Raw genomic sequence first — 21,681 nt, forward strand, 5'->3', positions numbered from 1 at the left:
ACATTATCATCCCTTGGAGGACACAAATAATTATAATCTTTATAATTATCGCTCTTGGTGTGAATGTGCCTCAAAACCAGCAAGCCAATATAAAAATAAATAAATAAATAAATATAAAGTTTCTCACATTCCCTAGTCACATTCCTATTTTATACTGTTTGCCAGAGACTATTAAAACAAATATGTATACTATCATATGATTTTGTTTCTAAGAGTGTCACCTATTTATTTATTTATTTATTTTTCATTTTGTGAAGTTCTGAAAAGCTAAATCTGATGAACGTAAGATTAAGTTATTTATTATGTTTCCTCTCTCTCTTTGTGTCCTCCACAGCCTGCGAGCTGATGAACAGAGGTATCTTAGCCTTGGTCAGCTCTATCGGCTGTATGTCTGCGGGGTCGCTACAGTCTTTAGCTGACGCGATGCACATCCCGCACCTCTTCATCCAGAGGGCATCTGCGGGCTCTCCTCGCTCTAGCTGCCCGCCCACCAGTCGCGCCCAACCAGACGACTACACTCTCTTCGTCCGGCCTCCCGTCTACCTAAATGATGTCATCTTCCAAGTGGTGATGGAGTACACCTGGCAGAAGTTCATTATCTTCTACGACACTGACTTTGGTGAGTAGTTTCAATTTACTGATGGCAGTAGTAAACGGCCGTAAGGAGCTCTCTCACAGTGTGTCCAATCAGTGACCCCACATTAACACAGCCCCTTATTACAACCACCAAGAGGAAATTATACAGCATTATTACCTCCATTGCTCATTACGTGTTTAAGGCAATTTTTCTGAATGTGTTTGAGAGAAAAGAGCATGACTGTGAATGAGGAAAAAAGATTCTGGGCATTCACGGATTAACCACAGAGCTGACTGGGCTGTTGCCCACAGGCCTTCAAGTTCAAGAGGCCTCAAGCTGTTATTCATTTATTTTTATTTATTTATTTTTTTTTCAGCAAACATCTTCCCTTGAGCTTTTACCCATTGCATTTCATAGCGTTTATCTTGGCCTTGCAGTGCATTTCACTGACTGAGCAAACTGGGTAAATAAATTAAACATGTTTCTTGATACGGCAGGGTAGATGAGGGTGAGGATTTGCCCACGGGTGCAGTTAGTCAGGCAGTTACCAAGCTACCAGATTAAAGCCAATCTCATTGATCAAGGTGCCCGATATTTTAGACAGTCTTAAAGATAATTACCCACATCAGCTGGAGAAAAATTGATGGGAGTTAAAACAAAGCATGTTTTAAAATGTATGTTGTAGTCGTAACTACCCTAATGAAAAAAATAAATAAAAAAATACATACTTTTTTTTTTTTACATACTTCAAAATACATTTATTGTGTAAAAAATTGTCATATTTATGTGCTTAATAAAAATGGATTGCAATTGTACTTTTAGTATACTAAGCTGCTAAAGTCTGCTAAATTGGAATAACTACTGTAATTTTGTGCTCTATGCATTTTATTTGTGCCGAAGTAGTGCTGAAGTCCAGCTAAAGAAAGATATACAGAAGTATATTTGATTGTGCTAAAGTTGAACTATTGCAAGTGTACATCAGGTACACTTTAAATATCTTGCATTTAAAGTCTGATAATATACAGAAATCCTTTTGTATTTAATACCGATATTAAAACACATATTAAGAAATGTGCATTGCACAATAAAGAAATACTCCAAATAAAGTTTAATTATAATTTTATAACAGTACAGTAAGTCTTAAGTAATATGCCAAAAAACGTGAATGTTTTTTAAGTAAAATTAGTATGAAATAAATGTTGAAATAAATTATGAATTGAAATAAATTATGATTTTTTTTTTTTTTTTTTTTTTTTTAACTGTGGTACAGTATTCAATCAACAAGAAAGAATAGTAATATATTGTGAATTTTATTTGTTGTGTTTAATTGTTTATAAATTGAGAAAATACTTTTGGTTTTGACCATTTGAGCTCTATGTTGGTGTTGAGATTGAGATTGATTTTAGCATGTTGTTCCTTAAAAGGCTGTCACAGTTTCAGATTTTTTACTAAATGATTATTGTGGCTAAAATAATTAATTATAATGATTTTATTCCAACTATCTTTAGAAATTTTGAAAAGGAGAAATGTCATAGAGTTTCATAGAAATTAATTTGCAACTTTATTTAGAAAAAAAAGCACACAAAAAGTACAGTTGCTCACCCCTTCCTCTAGGCTGGGGTGTCAAACACCCCATTCTTTTTTACACAATTCAAAAAATTCTTTTTTACACATTCACAAAAAAACTTGGCGAGAAAAACTATTTTAGTTGTTAGTCACCTGCTCCGACATAAATCTTTTTAATTTTTTTTTTTTATTTATTTTTTTTTTTTTTTTTTGGCTGGGGCAGAAAAGTAAAAAAAGTAGATTCTGAAGTATGGACACTTTTCTAGACACTTTACTATCCAATGAAACCAATCTAGACAAAAAAAAAGTAGATTCTGAAGTATGGACACTTTTCTAGACATTTTACTATCCCATGAAGCCAAGGGAGAGGATTTGTGAATGGCAGTGAAGCGACACAAATGACACTGGTAGGTCACTTGACAACATGTGACAACATAACAACATAACAATTGTAGTTCATCTGGACTACATTCATACACACATTCACACTATATAGAATATGCTTTTCTAACAGCTGCAAAGTTATTAAAATAAGTACCTGCAATTTTGGAACGCAGTCATGCAATGCTAAAAGAAAGTGTCTTAGCGGGCAGCATAATTATAATATCTGCTTTCTGGAACACATACGATGCCTTAAAATCCTGCCTGCGTAGGTAGTTTACTACATTTTGGAACAGAGCGTTTGTGTTCATCAGTAGGTTAAAGAGGAAAAGAGACTGCAACATAAGATGGTGAAATAGAGTGTAGTTGTGTGTGAAAAGAACTCCATGGTTGATGGTCCCTCTGGAGGGCACGCTCCACTGCAGCAGGTTAAGGTGCGGATGAATAAGTACCTGTCCCCGAAGACAAACGGATATGATTTCAGTCATGTCCGGAGGACCATGTGCCCTGGGCAGCTATATAGTAATGAAGCCTTAGAGATCCTCTCCCCTCCTCCCGGCTTAAGTGTGTGGAGAGCTTGACCAGTGACTCTGCAGATAGACTCCTCGGACATTAGATTAGCTGGTCCCTGAGCAAGAGATCTTCCAGAGAGAACAAAGTGTACCTAAATTGCTTTGGCTTTTTAAGATGACTTGGACAGAAGAGAGTTCATTGGTAAACTGATTGTGCCTCCTTGGTATCGCTTATTTTTCAGGACTAGTGCTGGCAGATGTTGCAAAAAAAATAAATAAATTAAAAATTAAAAATCAGTTTACAATCCGAGGTTTCCCTCTCTAAGTTAAGTATCCTCTGCCGTAACTGAAATTATTCTAGGCGACTTAATAAATTGAAGTGATTTTGAAATAAATTGAAGAGTTTTTTTGAGCTAACTTCACAAAAAATGATATGTATCATTAATTAATTTGGGTAGTCTTTTACTTTTACTGTTACTGCTCGTAACAGTGAATTAAACATGAGATTTTGAAGTTTGAATTTTGAGATTTTGAATTGTGAAGACTGAAAAAGTATATATTTTTTTTATTTATATAAAATATAATAATCTCCAATAATCTGTTTTGTTCACTTCATTGTTTTTTTACAGTGCAGCTGAAGACATGTAAATGTAAGTATATCTAATACAACTTGTAAAATTAATGATATTATATATATAATTTGACTTAATGTACATTATGCAGATAAATAAAGAAGATGAAAGTAAAAAATAATGAACTAATGTAGATTATGCAGGTAGGTAATAGAGACGTGTGTTCAACATAATGTGTTGTCTCACTGCTTAAGGTGAAGTCTGTGACCTCTAATACGATTACCGCCTTCCATAAATTCAGTCCGAATAGCTGTGGTGTAGCACTCATAATATTAGAATATCCAGCACTTTGCCAGACCAGGATAAGGTTAATTTAATGTGCCGCAAGTCCAAATGAGATGATTTCATGGTTAACAGACACGTGGATGAAAAAGATAAAGGAAACTGAGTCACTCTTTTGATGAGATAATTAATAATGATTAAGGCCAATGACCCTATTATCCTCTCACGATAACCAGTCGCCCTCTGTATTACAGGGTGGGTCAGAAGAATATATTTAATTGTACATTTCCCCTTTTCCTTATTGACAACAAACATTCCTTGATATAGTTTTTGAAATATAAAGCCGTCTTAAAGCAACATGCTGGCCCAAGCTAGTCTTTCATGCAGGGACATCCTCTATCTCTCTGTCTTTGTCTGCCTGTTTCTTTCTCTGCAAGATGAACTGTGACATGAAGATTTGTGTTTAGCCCCCATTGTCGCTCACTAGGGTCGTAAAGCCTAGTGGAAACATTAAACACAGTAGAGAGGATGCAGCTAGTGGGAGATTCGCAGCGTGAGAGCTCACTCAATCAGCGCTCAGCTGCGGGCCTCAGATCCAGTCCTTTGGATTCTGCTCACAGTTCCTACCGGGTCACATACGACTGTGTCTAGCTCTGGAATTTGATTTAAAAAACTCCCATCGGACAAAAATAGTGCCAGTTCCCTCTAATCAGTAATCAGTAGCCCGAACTGTAAGCTGGCATATATTGACTCGTACCAAGCCCTCCAAATATGCTGATCTCCTAGTGACCCTGTTTGCTAAAATATAAAAGCAGCTGTGTATTTTTATGTATTAAAGGAAGAATCATTTATGCTGTGTGTGTGATAAATATCAAGGGTAATATTATAAAGACAATGTGTGCAAAGTTAATTATCTGGCTTTAGTGTTATTTGTGTTTATCATATCAAAGCCAAAAGATTAAAAAAAAAATATCTTGGAAACATTTTCTGTACTGTTAGATGAATAAACTAGAAGAGAAGATAAAAACGATATGTTTTTGGTGAAATCTGTAACATGCTAATATGTTTTTGAACACTGCATATTGTAAGAGATTATTGAGAGACTTACTAATCGGTGAATACATGGTGACGTGTTCAATAATTATTTTACCCGCTGTAAGGACAGACATATACTTAAAGAAATATAAGAAAAAAATCTGTTACAAAATGAAACTACTGCTCAAAAGTTTATTCACATTAAGATGTCATTGAAATAAATTAATATGTTTATTCAGCAAGGATGCATTAAATTGATCAAAAGAAACAGTAAAGACTTGTAATCAGTAAAGACAAAGATGCATTGTGTTTTCCACAATAGTATGAAAAAAAAAAATTACACTGACAATAAAAAGAAATGTTTCAATAGCATAATTGAACACCAAAACAGCATATTAGAAAGGTTTCTAAAGGATCGTGTGACACAGAAGACTGGAGAAATAGCTGCTGAAAATTCAGTTTTACCATCACAGGAATAAATTAAATTATAAAATACATCATAATAGAAATCACTCATTTAAAATTGTGTAATAATAGAGACTTTTTAAAAATCTTACAGACCTCAGGCTTTTAAATGGTATAGGGTATATGCAGAATTACACATTCATCATATTACTGTTAAAAATTAGGATTATCTATTGAATAAGTGCTATTTTTCTCAAACAGTTTTGAACTTTCCAGTTCAAAATCATGGGGTCAACATTTGGCTAGATAGCATAGGTTCAGTTCACAGGTGACAGTTAAAATATATACCTCACATGCATTGTAAGTTGAATTAAAGCATCTGCCAAAAGATTATTTTAACCGTAATTTTCCACAAGATGATGCAGAACAATTAATCAGAGTGTTTTGTGTGAAAGTTATTTTGAAGTTGAGCACAGTAGCATATGCTGGAAATGCTAAGAGTTCAAACTGAGATTCTTTGACGGAAAGTGAGGGCAGAGTCTGCAATAATAATGGAGACGCTAATGCTGATTGTAATTACATGTGTATTTTTTTTGACATGAAAAGGGCCTCATTGGTGCATTACCGCTGTGCTATTTGTCTTTTTGTATTAATCTCCCTTGCTATAACCTCTCCTGTTAAGACGGAAGTAATAAAGCCATGCAGGCTCCTCATCTTTGAATGGGAGCTCTGTAATGTCCTGACTTTGTAGAGTCATAACTGAAAAATAACAAGCAGTGTACATTAACACACCACTGCCTTCCGAAGCCCCATCCTGCAATATCGTAGCCATGTAACATTGCTGTAACGACTCCTACCCAGATGCCACTCCAGCACAGGGACCGTATCAGGTCCCCCTATGTGTCCTCCGCTATAAACACAAGCTGCTGACTGCTGGAGCCCTGCCCTCCGCACTAGCAGGGGAACCTAATAAGAGATTTCCGGCAGAACCACAGCCGTAGATTTGCTTTAAATTGGATCCAGTGCACAGATGGAGGCACCGGTGCTTTTGACCCTCCTCCGGCGTGCTGTGAATGTTGTCCTTGTCTTCCCTTTTTAGCTGCATCGAGTGACAGAGTTTCAGTGGAGGTGCAGGCGGCGATGACCCTGCTAATTAAGCCAAGAGCCAAACCACTCTGATTCGAGTTTTCTTGTGTCCTGGAAGTTAAAAACAATGGATTTCAGTTAAATGGTACTTCAAAAGAGAATTTTACAGCAGTGTTGGGAGGTAATTAACACTACTAACTTGATTACATTTTTCATCAGTGTGATAGCAGTTCAGTTATTTTCTTAACAGTGTAGCATTTCCAGAAACAAGGTACTTTATCCAGCCTGGTGTATACCGGTGTAGCACTGTACATTGCGGTTTTTAATGTCTGACCTGAGGAAATATCACAGTCCCTATACTTTGTAGTATGTTTTTGGTTATGCAAATTAGGTGTTTTATTTAGTATACATTTATCTGTTCACGTTTTATTTTAATTGGCATAATTGTTTTGACTAAAATCCCCTGATTCAAATGTTTCTGATTTAAATTTTATATATATATATATATATATATATATATATATATATATATATATATACTGTATATACTGATTGTTAGTAGCTTGTAATGTAACTTACTACTTCTTCAAAACATTTGATTGATTTAATATTAACAATAAACAAAATTTAAAAAGCACCGAACACCACACACAACAAAAAATAAAAAATAAATAAATTGTGCGCACGATTTACTAATTCGTTCCCTCAATGTACTAAAACGTGCACACGATTACTATTGCGTTCCCTCGATTTACTATTGCGTTCCTTCGATTTGCTAAATTGTGCGCACGATTTAGCAAATCGAGGGAATGAATTAGTAAATCGTACGCACGTTTTAGTACATTAAGGGAACGAATTAGTAAATCGTGTGCATGATTTAGCCTACTATTTTTTCCTGCATGCCATGTGCGGGGCTCTGTAGAAATGAATTAGCTTAACACAAGTTTGACATAAATGCATGTTTGGTTCTGTAAAAGTTCATAAATGCACCATTTTAAATTAATAGACCTAAAAAGCATAAACATTTTAAGTTTAACATAAATGCATGTATAGTTTGAAAAGTTGGACATAAACATTTTAAGTAAAAGAATATAGATAGATAGATAGATAGATAGATAGATAGATAGATAGATAGATAGATAGATAGATAGATAGATAGATAGATAGATAGATAGATAGACTAGATAGATAGATAGATAGATAGATAGATAGATAGATTTTTGTTTTTGCCCCCATTTTTCATGAGCTGAACTCAAAGATGGACCAACATTCTACAGGCCACAATCAACAACCTGATCAACTCTGCGTGAGGCAAATGGTGGTCAGACCAGATACCGACTGGTTTTCAGAGCCCCCCCCCCATACAGTTTTAACAGACGTATATTGAAAATAGCAGTCTTGTACCCTTATGGAAATTGCAGTTTGAAATAATAGGTGTGTTTAGTTGTTTTCTAGCTCATTAGCTGATCCAAGCTGTTCATTGATCTTACCAGGTTCCAAATAACAACCATATTGACCATCTGGTATCTGTTTTTGCGGATGCAAGATGATCTACTGTGGCTAATGACTAGGGTGGGTTAGCTAGTGCTATTAGCTTAAGATGGATTTTCCAGTCATTTCATGTTGTTTTTCTGCTTCAGTTATGCATCTAAAACATAAGCATGGTATTAAGTCTTCTTTTAGCGGCTCATGACTGAAGGGCTACCTACAGTAAAGACGTTTTCATTCGATGCTTTTCTGGAAAAGACTCTTTTTTGCTCACATCTCTGTCACACAGTCAGTCTCACCTTCAACACCCCCCACCTTAATCCCCCCTGGTTCCCTCGCCCCAGTCCCATCTTTCAGGAACGCTTTGATCCTTCATTCTCAACGCCTCCCCGCTCCGGTGGAAACGGTTTGATGTAGGGAAAGGCCGCCTGCGCAGAGGGATGAGTGTGCAGCAACTCTTCCTCTGTGAAATGCATCTTTTATGTAGCGCAGCCTTAGACAGCACTTCTGCCTCGCCTACACCACAGTGATAAATGTTCTACCCAGGTTCTACCCTCTGCTGCCGCCCACTCCTGAGCACTGTTAGCACACATGCTAATGTGTTCCTGTGCTACACAGCCGTCACAGTAATGGTGAAGGTGAAAACAAAATGGTTGATATTGCCAGGTGTAAGGGAGTTTATATTCAGTCTGATACGTAGTAATTTTGCTAATATTGATTTCTTTTCTGACATTTCTTAATAAATAAAATGATTTTGTGATTTATTTATTTAGTTATTTATTTAAGGTAAAATGGCTAGTCATTATAATTGAACATTTAATAGCCACTTAAATTATCCCGCATTTGTTTGTTTATCATAACAACAGATGTCACACATACAAGTTATGGAACATAAACAAAAACAACCTTATATCTTAAAACAAAACAAAATTAAAATTAAATTAAAACAAAAAAAACAAAAACACAACTCAAATAAAATAAATGTCACATTTTGGCTTGATCATTGTTTAGTGGGAAATAACTCTCTCTAATCTCTTTGTTATGACTTCTGGAAAACACCACTGTCTGTTTGAATGAGTGCTGTGGTTGAATGCTCTGGAACTGCTTGTGTCCTTTCAGCATTTCTGCTCCGATCCATTTGAGCAGCTGGAGAAATAACTCTTATCTTGCATGACTATTTGCTAACAAGGTTTGTTTGCATCAAAGGTTGTGTCATAATTATTTTAATTTTCATGCTAAAGAAATAATAAATCACTTTTTATTGATCTGTACTTTTTTCTTTTATTTTACATTTTAAATATATATTTTTTATGTAAATGAGGGACACATTTATGGTTCTTGCACTTAAGGGGAGACACTGCAGGCAAAAACAGTGTTTTTTCATGCACCTGTCAATATTTAGATTTTGGGCTTTTTGGCTTTTCCATAAAAGTGTTTTTTCAGAACTTACTTATGGAAAGAAAAAACATCCAAATGACACTGTTAAGTGTTTCATATTTATAGCACTTATCTATTAGTGTCAATAGATTTCAATCTACAATACATATTTTTAAAAGGCCGTTTTCTCAAAACATGAGTTTTTTTCTCCAACTCTGAGCCATGTATCTCCACTTCAGTGGCACTTACACACACTAAACTTTACATTTGTATTCCTGTCTATATTCTGAAGGTTTTTACAGAGGGATATGTTCATATATAATTTTCTTGGTTATATACAACATTTTATTCCCCAAAAAATGGTGAAAATATATTGTTTTCTAGTTGTTCAAAGTATTTTCTGAATTATGGAGTGACAAAAAAGAGATACCCAGAATTCCTTCTGTAAAAACATTTGACTCTACAATATGTCCAAAAAAATTAAACAAGAATTTTGAAACTGATTCATCCTGGGTGTTCAGATTTTTTGTACTAGAAATTTATGCAAAATTAGTGCATATTTCAATAAATTAATGCCGTCATTTGCATATTTAACGATATTAAACACATTTTAGAAAAAACTTGTAATACAAAAAAATGTTTGCAATTATCAATGTAATCAATCAACTTGGTAAGTAAGGTGATATCTATTAGTTAATTTTTTTTCCCTATTCACCTGCAGTGTCTCGCCTTAAAAGTTGCAATAAGTAATTTAAAAAGAAATCTTACTGACACCAAACTTTTTTTTTATGTTCATCCTTGTGTAAAACTCTTTATGTTTTTGAAAAAAAAAGTATTTTTTAGTGTAGTATAGAGTATAGTGACCAATTCTCACTATTAACTAACTATTAATAAGCAGCGAATTAGGAGTTTATTGAGGCAAAAGTCATACACTGAAAAAAAAATAAAATAAAATACTACATTTTTTTAAGGTAAGTGGTTGCAAACAATTTATTTTAGCTACATTAAAAAATAAAATAAATGTTGAAAGTTAGTTAACTAAATTTGTTTATTTAAATTTAGTCAAAATAAATTGATTGCAACCACTTACCTTATTATTATAATTATTATTATTATTATTTTAATTCAATTAATCATTTTTCAGTGTAGTTAATGGTTTGTTAATAGAATTTGACCTTAAAATAAAGTGTGACTGAAGTACCTTATGCTCGCCAAGTCTTTAATTAATTTGACTGAAAAATACAGTAGTAAAGCGGTAATTTTGTGAAATATAATTACTATTTAAAATACTGTAACTAATTATTGTAAATATTTATTTATATTTGTGATGGCAAAGCTATATTTTTTTTTAGCAGCCATTACTCCAGTCTTCTGTGTCACATGATCCTTCAGAAATCATGCTGATTTAGTTCTCAAAAAACAATTCATTTTCTTCTTTCTTCTTCTTCTTCTTATTATTAATGTTGAAAACAGTTTATTAATTTTGTGTTCTGGCTGAATAAGAGAAAAAATCTTACTGACTCCAAACTTATGAACTGTAGTGTATGTTTAAAATCATGTATACTCACATGAGATGAACACTTTAGTAAAATCAGTAGCCTAAAAGTTATTTCATTTCACATGAAGCAGGCCCCCTCATGGGGCAGCCATGTTGAGGTCACATGACCAGCCGATCACTACTTGCTTTATTTCAGTAACCTGCAGATTAAATTATCTTAATATTGCATTTCTACAGTTTCACCAGTGAATACAAATTTTCTTTAAGCATGTGTATAATTCCAAGACAGTCACAAAAAAGTATGTCCTGTGCCTTTAAGAATCATATATATGTGTCACAGATTGCGACAGGTCACATAAAAAAAAAAAAAGAATGTAGTTTGAATTATATTGTCTGTTGTTGTTCAGATATCCGGGGTATAGAGAACTTCCTGGACCAGACATCTCAGCAGGGGATGGATGTGTCTCTCCAGAAGGTGGAATCCAATATTAACATGATGATCACTGGAATGTTCCGCACCATGAGGGTGGAAGAGCTGCATCGCTACAGGGACACACTGAGGCGTGCTGTGCTGTTCATGAGCCCCGGCACAGCAAAGGCCTTCATTACTGAGGTACATTCACACACACGAGGACGTATGAATACATATCACACACCAGCGTCGTAAACGTTCACACTTACATTTCATACAAATGGCTGCCGTTACACTAATAGATTTCTTTGCACTGCACAGATGCAAGTAGTGGCCCTCAAATCCAGCCAGCGGGCTTTTAACGCAAGACCTTCAATCTGTCAGTCCAACTGGCATTTAACTATTTCACATTATGTTGATCTGTAAGGCTCACAGCTCCAGGCAGGATATGATGTTATGGTAAATTAAATATTTTCAGTGCTTTTATGGCAGATTAAATACAGCATGTGTCAATACATACACTGACACAGTCACTTTTTTACTATTATGCAAAGCTTTAGCTTTTTCCATTTTGACCCCGATTCCCTCCCATCCTACATATCAAATCAATCCAATCTAAAAAAAAAAACTCACTTTAATTAACAAGCAATATTTGTAAGGAAGCCATTAAATGGCTTTGCTCTCTCTCTGATAACTCTCTCTGGGAATTAAACCATGAAGTATTGCTTAATCTCACATGCTATTCTCATTCGCCTTTAATTAAAAATATCCTGTGAAAAGCAATCAAAATCCAATTTTGGTTGAACGTGGAATAGGACAGGAACCATCAGTAGTGTTTGAGACTGCAGGCAGCTGTAATGACTCTTGGGTCTGGGGATGATAAGTTGATCAGGGTGAGCTCAGAGTCTTAAAGATACACACTTCAGCCGGGGAATCATTGCAGAAAATTTAAAGCAGCTTATTGTTTTTGTTATTGGATTTGACTGGGAAAACGTTATTCTCATGGTACGCTTGGCTACCTTTTGGGAACAAATTATTTTGCAGGAATACATTGGGAACCATGTGTTGCTCAGACATGTATTTTAAAAGGAGGCCACTCAGACATCACACCAACTGCCATCATATTAGAATCTAAACCTGAATTGATAACTGGTAAGTGAGCTGTTTTTAGTTCACCAGATTATCCAGATCATTTTTTTGAAAATTTTTTTTATATAAAAATATGTGTGTGTATATATATAGATAGATAGATAGATAGATAGATAGATAGATAGATAGATAGATAGATAGATAGATAAATAGATAGATATAGATATTTGTTTCACCAAGCTTATATAGAGAGAGAACTATAAAGGTTTTTAAATAAGTCTCTTATGCTGACCAACGATACATTTATTTGATCAGAAATAGAGTGAAGAGTATATATATGTGTGTATATATATATATATATATATATATATATATATATATATATATATATATATATATATACACACACACACACACACTCTTCACGCTATACAGACAGGAGACAAAGAGCACAGCACTAAAAAAGGGACTACATAAGGTCTATAATAAAAAAAAGTAATACATGTTAATAACTAATATTATTATTAAGGTTAGTAATTAATATTATGTTACTACTTGTTTAGCTATCATTATCAATATAGCATTTTTAATGTATACAGTATATAGTATGTGTGTGTCAAAAAATAATAATATTAATAAAATAATTACAAATGCTGCAGTATGCATTTATATATATATTTATACATATATATTTATATAAATAAACGAATCAGTACACATTTGTAGTCTCATTCCCGGGCTTTGATTGCATGCAGTGAGTGTGTTCAGGTTTTCCAGCACCACAGCAGGGAAGACTATTAAACATCTGTTGTGAGCATTCATTACCGGTTCTTGGAACTAAAGCTGCAGTGTTCTGGTTTGTTCAGGAACTGTCACATAAAAGCAGCGTATCTGGCTTATCTAAGTCTTTTGTCTGCACAATAAAGCTGATTTAAAGGCCAGTTCATTGTTCAAGAGACATTCTGTGTATAGTTAGAGACAAATTGCTCCTATTAGAAGTCATGTTTCAGCATGCAGCTGCTTCTCAGGTGTTTTATGGTCAATTGTGAACATATTTTACTATGGTTGGTATTTAATTATGACAAAATAAAGAATCACATTAATTGCAGGACTGCGCTTTACCAAATCTGGTTCGTTTGAAACAACCTTCAGAAGTTTCTCAAAAAAAAAAAAAAAAAAAAAAAAAAACAGAAAAGGCTTTATCTTTATTGTGTAAGTCTCCAGTGTGCAATGTTAGAGTTTGATGAGTCACATTTATTGAAATAATTGATGCTCTCTTATTCGTATTGTTGAAGTCTAACAGAGTCTTTTACAAGCTCAGACAAACTTTACTGTCTGTGAATCTGTGCACCGGATTCTGTGCAAGACCCATAGAGCCCCATTAAACAGACGATGGCAAATACACATGTCAAGATTAATGTTCACTGGTTGCTCTAAACACGTCATTTTGGGTCCTGCTCAAACACTTTATGAAAGCAGCATGAGCTTTGTTTGCATTTGGGAAACATTTGATTGTTTATTGGACATTGGATAATTATGTACTAGCAATAATGTATGTAATTTACCTTCAACCTTTTTGCATCTATTCAGTGAGTGGACAAGTAAAGCAAATCATTTCTGGATCCTATCCAGCATCGACATAGACAAAGCTGAAATGTATTTGGTAGTGTGTGCTACCTGTCAGAGGAAGTCTGGGATTGAAGTGATGAAGTCAGATTACGAATGGTCTTTCTTGGGTGAAGGGTCCCAGGCCAGGCATTTAACAGGCGGAGATCAGCCTCACTGTGGACGGACAGAAGACATGATGGAGCATGTCAGTGAGGCGAGAGGTGAAGACATGGCTCAACCAGCTGCCTGTCTGTGTGATGTGTGTATGGTGAACAGTCAGAGACACATGTCCATCACACTTGCGCTGACAAGCTGTCAAACTATGGAGGGAAACCATCCACTCCAACAGACAATTAAGGTGTAGTGTTTTAAGGAAACATGATGGGTTTGAGTAGCCTTGTCTATCAATTAGGGTCACAATGGTTGGCAACTGACTAGTTAAACTAAATGTTGACAACCAAGCAGTTTACATTTACATTTAATCATTTAGAGCCTTACAAATGAGGAGAACAATAGAAGGTATATATACAGAGAGAGTTTATAATTATTTATAAACACCTATTTATTTTTATTCTTTTAAGTATTATATAAATTAAACTAGTAAAAAGACACATTATGATGTACAATTAAAACAGACATAAAATATAAAATGTTCTGTTTTTATTTGCATTATTTATGTAATATTTCTTAATAGTTTTCTTTTTTTTACTTCTTACTTTTAGTTTTCAGTTAGTAGCTTTAGTACATCAACATTTAAAAGTTTTTAGCTTATTTCAAAATATTTCATTAGTTTAATTAGTTTAATTAGTTTAATGTGTTTTAATATATATATATATATAGTATATATATAATCTATATATAGATATATTATATATATATATATATATATATATATATATTATATATATCAATGCTCTTCAGTGCTCTGCCACGATGCTTTAAGCTTGATGTCGACTAGTTTCTGGTCCTATAGAGGGCGCAACAGGATAATAAATCTTTGAAGGACTTCCACATTTATGCTTTATTTCCATACAGTTAAAATAACAAATAAATACATACTCTGAAAGCACGCCACAAGATGTGTGATTATATTATTGGATATTAGAAATTGTATGGGAGAATGCACATTTTAAACAGCTTATTGTACAGGTAAGTTAACTGTCATTCTAATCTAATGCGCTGCTGCACTGTAACGCACACACATAGGCTACTGACAATAACTTGTACATCACAAGCAGATCGCACACACAGAATCTTTCAGCACGGAAATGTATTGTCAACACTGTTCTGCGATTTCTCAATAAAATAGCTTAGAAACTGAAAAAAGTTCAAGCATATATTTCTTAATAACTAAATCCCACAGCTTCACTACTAGTTGAAAGACGCTGACAGGTAGAATTAATTCACACATGCAATTGCTCTCACTAATGCATTCATATGAAAGAAATCTTTACTGTGCTACTTTATCTGTATCTTATTTAGAACTAGCAGAAAAATATATATACAGTCATAGCCAAAAGTTTTGGCAGTGACATACATTTTGTGTTTTGCAAAGTTTGCCGCTTCAGTATTTGTAGATTGTAGACTTTTCGATGGTATACTGAAAAACAATGATAAGCATATCATACGCTTTAAAGGCTTTTATTGGCAATGTACAGTATATATGTGTGTGTGTGTGTGTGTATATATATATATATATATATATATATATATATATATATATATATATATATATATATATATATATATACAGGTGCTGGTCATATAATTAGAATATCATCAAAAAGTTGATTTCACTAATTCCATTCAAAAAGTGAAACTTGTATATTATATTCATTCATAACACACAGACTGATATATTTCAAATGTTTATTTCTTTTAATTTTGATGATTATAACTGACAACTAAGGAAAATCTCAAATTCAGTACCTCAGAAAATTTGAATATTGTGAAAAGGTTCAATATTGAAGACACCTGGTGCCACACTCTAATCAGCTAATTGACTCAAAACACCTGCAAAGGCCTTTAAATGGTCTCTCAGTCTAGTTCTGTAGGCTACACAATCACGGGGAAGGGGGGTGGAGACTGCTGACTTGACAGTTGTCCAAAAGACGACCATTGACACCTTGCATAAGGAGGGCAAGACACAAAAGGTCATTGCAAAAGAGGCTGGCTGCTCACAGAGCTCTGTGTTCAAGCACATTAATAGAGAGGCGAAGGGAAGGAAAAGATGTGGTAGAAAAAAGTGTACAAGCAATAGGGATAACCGCACCCTGGAGAGGATTGTGAAACAAAACCCATTCAAAAATGTGGGGGAGATTCAGAAAGAGTGGACTGCAGCTGGAGTAAGTGCTTCAAGAACCACTACGCACAGACGTATGCAAGACATGGGTTTCAGCTGTCGCATTCCTTGTGTCAAGCCACTCTTGAACAACAGACAGCGTCTGAAGCGTCTCGCTTCAAACAGGACTGGACTGCTGCTGAGTGGTCCAAAGTTATGTTCTCTGATGAAAGTAAATTTTGCATTTCCTTTCGGAAATCAGGGTCCTTGAGTCTGGAGGGAGAGAGGAGAGGCACACAATCCATATTGCTTGAGGTCCAGTGTAAAGTTTCCACAGTCAATGATGGTTTGGGGTGCCATGTCATCTGCTGGTGTTGGTCCACTGTGTTTTCTGAGGTCCAAGGTCAACGCAGCCATATACCAGGAAGTTTTAGAGCACTTCATGGTTCCTGCTGCTGACCAACTTTATGGAGATGCAGATTTCATTTTCCAACAGGAGTTGGCACCTGCACACAGTGCCAAAGCTACCAGTACCTGGTTTAAGGATCATGGTATCCCTGTTCTTAATAGGCCAGCAAACTCGCCTGACCTTAACCCCATAGAAAATCTATGGGGTATTGTAAGGAGGAAGATGCGATATGCCAGACCCAAGAATGTAGAAGAGCTGAAGGCCACTATCAGAGCAACCTGGGCTCTCATAACATCTGAGCAGTGCCACAGACTGATCGACTCCATGCCACGCCACATTGCTGCAGTAATTCAGGCAAAAGGAGCCCCAACTAATTATTGAGTGCTGTACATGATCATACTTTTCATTTTCATACTTTTCAGTTGGCCAAGATTTCTAGAAATCCTTTCTTTGTATTGGTCTTAAGTAATATTCAAATTTTCTGAGATACTGAATTTGGGATTTTCTTTAGTTGTTAGTTATAATCATCAAAATTAAAAAGAAATAAACATTTGAAATATATCAGTCTGTGTGTAATGAATGAATATAATATACAAGTTTCACTTTTTGAATGGAATTAGTGAAATAAATCAACTTTTTGATGATATCCTAATTATATGACCAGCACCTGTGTATATATATATATATATATATATATATATATATGTGAGATGTATTTACATACATACTGAGTTAGTATTTACAGCATAGACCCTTCTTCATAACCTCTGCAATTCGCTATGACATGCTGGATATTAGTTTCTGGGCCAAATCCTGACTGATAGCAATCCATTCTTGCCTTATTAGTCCTTTGAATTGATCACAGTTTGTGGGCTTCTGCACAGTAGGACTGGGACAATAAATCGATGCATCGCAATTCGTGGATCGATTCTGAGATTTTCAGAATGCATCGTGATTCTCTCTCGAATCGATTCTGAGCTTAGTTTTTAACAGCAGATGGCGCTCTAGGTTAGTTTTTAACCACACACTCAAATGCTCACGAAGAAGAGCGCTTGAGTAATGTAAGTGGTTAAATGTACTTGCACATTGGCTTTTATGCTTTATGATGTGATATTAACGTAAACAAAGCCCATTGTGAACATCCTTGTAATTTGCTTCAACTATTTCAAACTTTATGAATGATTATTTTAGGATCAAGTGGTGCATGTGTAAGGATCTGGAAGCAAGCAGAATAAGGCCATTTCTAAAGTACGCAGTGCCATCTGCTGTTAATAACTAAGCTCAGAATCGATTCAAGAGAGAATCGCGATGCCTTGGGAAAATCTAAGAATCGTTGTACAATCATTTCTCGATTCGCGATGCATGGATTTATTGTCCCAGCCCTAGACCACAGGTTCTTTATGGGATTGAGGTCCGGGGAGTTGCCTGGCCAGGGATCCAAAATTTCAATGTTATGATCTTCGAGCCTCTTCTTTATCACTCTTGCTTTGTGACATGGTGCTTCATCATGCTGGAAAATAATCACCAAATTTCTTGCAGGACGTTTTAATACCATTCACCTTTTCTTCTACGAACAATACATTTTCCAGATGTCCCAAACAGTCAGAAGGGAGCTTCACCAGAAAAAATAACTTTGCACCAGTCTTATGTTGTCCAATCCTTGTACTTCTGGCAGAATTTCAGTCTGTCCTTGATGTTTTTCTTGGAGAGAAATGTCATCTTTGCTGCCCTTCTTGACACCAGGCCATTGTCCAAAATTCTTGGCCTCACTGTGCGTTCAGATGCTCTCACACCAACCTGCTGCCATTCCTGAGCAAGCTCTTCACTGCTGGAGACACGATTTCATAACTGACTCCTCAGGAGGAGACGGTCCTGGCGCTTGCTGGACACTCTGGGATGTCTTTTAGCAATTATTTAAAATGCATCTGATTACTCTAAACAGTAATCTAGAAACATGACTACAGTATATATATATATATATATATACTGGAGTCATGGCCAAAAGTTTCGGCAATGACATAAATTTTGTGTTTTGCAAAGTTTGCTGTTTAAGCTGTTGTGGTGTTCATTCACATTGTTTCTATATTGTTTCTAGATTGTTTCTACACACACAAACACACACATAGTTAAACTAAATGTATATTGTATATAATATACACTATTTTCTATAGACATATATTGTATATTTTTTGAGTGTTTACCCTTAAAATTTTGTAAAATTATACACACACATACACACACACACATAATTAAACTAAATGTATATTGTATATAATTTACATTTTGTATTTGGTATACTAAATGTAATTAAATTAAAAATCTAATTCAAATTGAGATTTATAGTTTGGTACTTTACCCATTCCTACTGTCAATGCTATACCTAAGAACTAATTCATCATCAACATTTGCAAACATTGTCATAATCAGCCACCAGAAAATAGTCTTGCATACAAACACTAGTCTGGACGCGTGCAAGAATTTCAGCATAACCAGCTTTGTCAGATCATTTTCAGTTTGTTTTCAGAAATGAATTATTAAAGTCTCGTTGTACATGTAGCTCTGACAAAAATCAGCACATTAGTTCCACAATCCTTCCTCTCACCTACCACAGCAAAATATTTATTCATTTATTTACATTCAAAGCTGTCAGGACGAGGCAGCTGCTGTTTCTCATCAGCCGGTGGACTATGCATGATTCACAGGCCTCACTAACTCATCAACGTCTGTGGTCACTCCAGCTCAAGGTTACAGTGGTGACTGATTGCCCTGTTCTCTCTCTCACACACACAACACCACACACACACACACACACACACACACACACATTCACACACTCACACACAAACAAGCACAGGCCCACGTAAACACACATGCAGACGTGTTTAGACAAGCCTCTCTAACTACCACCCAAGGTCACGCTCACAGAAGCAGACAAACAACAGCGGGTGACTCCGTCAGCACATGCTGTGACCTTAAGAGCTCTGATTGGATAAGAGGTAAACACTGCAAATGGGAAATTGGAGCATCTGAAAAGCATGGGAAAAAGTAACAAAATAAAGGCTAAAGAAAGACATTACAGAAGCGTGACAAGATAACACATGACTAAAAGGGTGATGTTCATATCTGCTTTGAAGGTTAAACAGAACAAGAGGCGATGATTGCTTCCTCTTCAACAGAGTCTCTTATGATAAAGTTATGATAAACAGAATTTGCGAGGTAGTTATGCCATTAAAATTCTTTTAGATAGAGTAGCCAGGCGTCTTTTTCCCCCATTTACATGAGAGTTTATATTTGAGGTGTTCATTCAAGGTGACAATTTGGATGTGCGCACTCTGCTGAGCTCTTATGTTGATTGACATATAAGAAACTTTTCTGCTTCTCAGACAAATCTTTTCCACAGCAGCAGGAAACGGAGAGGCCTTTTCAAATACATGATTTAAAATGGAGGACAGGAGATGATGACTGCTCAGATTTATTGTATGTTTTATAGCCAGCCTGACATCATTGGTGCCTGTGCGTGTGGTGACAGACAAGGAGAGTCTTACCAGGTACAAAGAGTCCTTGTGATGTAATTTGTAATGAGCAGCACTGCCCTTTTGCCATAGAAATTAACGAAGATTTAATGCGTGAGACAGCATGGATTTCTAAATCCATAAATTCATATGTGACAATTGTGACGGGACGAGCCAACGACAGACACAGTGGGCGTGGCGTCAGGCCTCGGAGAGGTTTTTATTTAACAGAAGAAACCAAAACAAGGGGGAATAAAGTGTCCAAAAGGGGAACAGTGTGTCCAAAACAACAGGGAATCTGGTGTCATCGTCGTGCTGCTGCTGGGGTTCGTGGGGGGTTTCTGGCAGTGTTCATGGAGGGAAGGGTCCAGGTAAGGGGCGGAGTCCCCCCCCGGCGGCCGCACGCGCTCCCCTCTTCGGGTCCGGGGCGCGAGGGGCGGCGGCTTCTTCTAGGCGGCTTCATCTTCCCGTCCTCGCTGGCCGCGGCGCTTGCAGGGGATGGACGGCCCCGGCATCCTGGCCCGACGGCCGTGTAGAACGGGCAGGTTCCGGGCGGGCGTAGGGGTCTTCGACCGGACCGCGGGTCCGGCAGCTCACAGGTCCTCTGGTGGCGCGGGAGTCCCTCAACGCACCCTTTCCTGGACCCACGAGGACACCAGTGTGCATGCACGGGGAAGAAAGAGACCGGTCTCCCGAGGAGAGGCGCGTTGGGCTTTTAAACAGCGGCGGTGATGAGGCTCCATTTCCTTCAGGTGTGCCCCATCACACGCCGCCACAGCCCCTGACTCGTCCAGCGCCCCTCCTCTCTCCCACACCCACTCCTATCGGGAGCCTGGTGAAGGGGCGGCGATTTAGGACGGGGTGCCGGTGATTATCAGGGAGGAGGCAGCTGACTCGCCACATTCCCCCCCCCAAGCGACTCCCCGTCCTCAGGGCGCAGCCCACACGGGAGTGCTACCTTACTCAACCAGGCCCCAAACGGTCGGAGTGGGCGGGGCGGGGATTCCTCTCCGGGCAGTCCTCCCTCTCGCAGCGCGCCGGAACAGGGACAGAGAAAACGGGATTTAGGTCGACAGCCTCAACCAACCACAAGGGTAAAATGACCGTAAAAGAGAAGTCACTTACCCCTTTTGTGTGGTTGGGAGGCCGTCTCCTCCGTTTCCTCCGTCCCCAGTCCGGGTACGCGCACTTTTGCAAACGAGAGGGAGTGACGTCATCAGGTGTTTCCCAACTGCGCTGTCTAGGCTCCGCCTTGCCCGCATTCTCCACCACTGTGACGGGACGAGCCAACGACAGACACAGTGGGCATGGCGTCAGGCCTCGGAGAGGTTTTTATTTAACAGAAAAAACAAAACCAGGGGGAATAAAGTGTCCAAAAGGGGAACAGTGTCCAAAACAACAGGGAATCTGGTGTCCTCGTCGTGCTGCGGGGTTCGTGGGGGTCTGGCAGTGTTCATGGAGGAAGGGTCCAGGTAAGGGGCGGAGTCCCGGCGGCCGCACGCGCTCCCCTCTTCGGTCCGGGTCGCGAGGGGCGGCGGCTTCTTTACTAGCGGCTTCATCCTCCTCGCTGGCCGCGGAGCTTGCAGGGGAT

The 21,681-nt window shown here is 37.0% G+C and overlaps 1 protein-coding gene across 4 annotated transcripts in view; it reads left to right on the plus strand.

Annotated features, from left to right (window-relative positions):
* Positions 1-21,681, plus strand: part of grid2 (glutamate receptor, ionotropic, delta 2) — a 382,152-nt gene that overhangs the window by 205,812 nt on the left and 154,659 nt on the right. For all 4 annotated transcript variants that reach the window (XR_006155441.1, XR_006155442.1, XM_042729881.1 and 1 more), the window contains exons 3-4: positions 335-619; positions 11,187-11,392. Coding sequence is in view for 2 of the 4 variants with exons in the window: in XM_042729881.1 (XP_042585815.1) it covers positions 335-619; positions 11,187-11,392 (491 nt within the window). In the remaining 2 variants the exon portion in view is untranslated. The remainder of the gene's footprint in view (positions 1-334; positions 620-11,186; positions 11,393-21,681) is intronic.

This window comes from Cyprinus carpio, chromosome B8 (assembly GCF_018340385.1).
Source record: "Cyprinus carpio isolate SPL01 chromosome B8, ASM1834038v1, whole genome shotgun sequence".
NCBI lineage: Eukaryota > Metazoa > Chordata > Actinopteri > Cypriniformes > Cyprinidae > Cyprinus > Cyprinus carpio.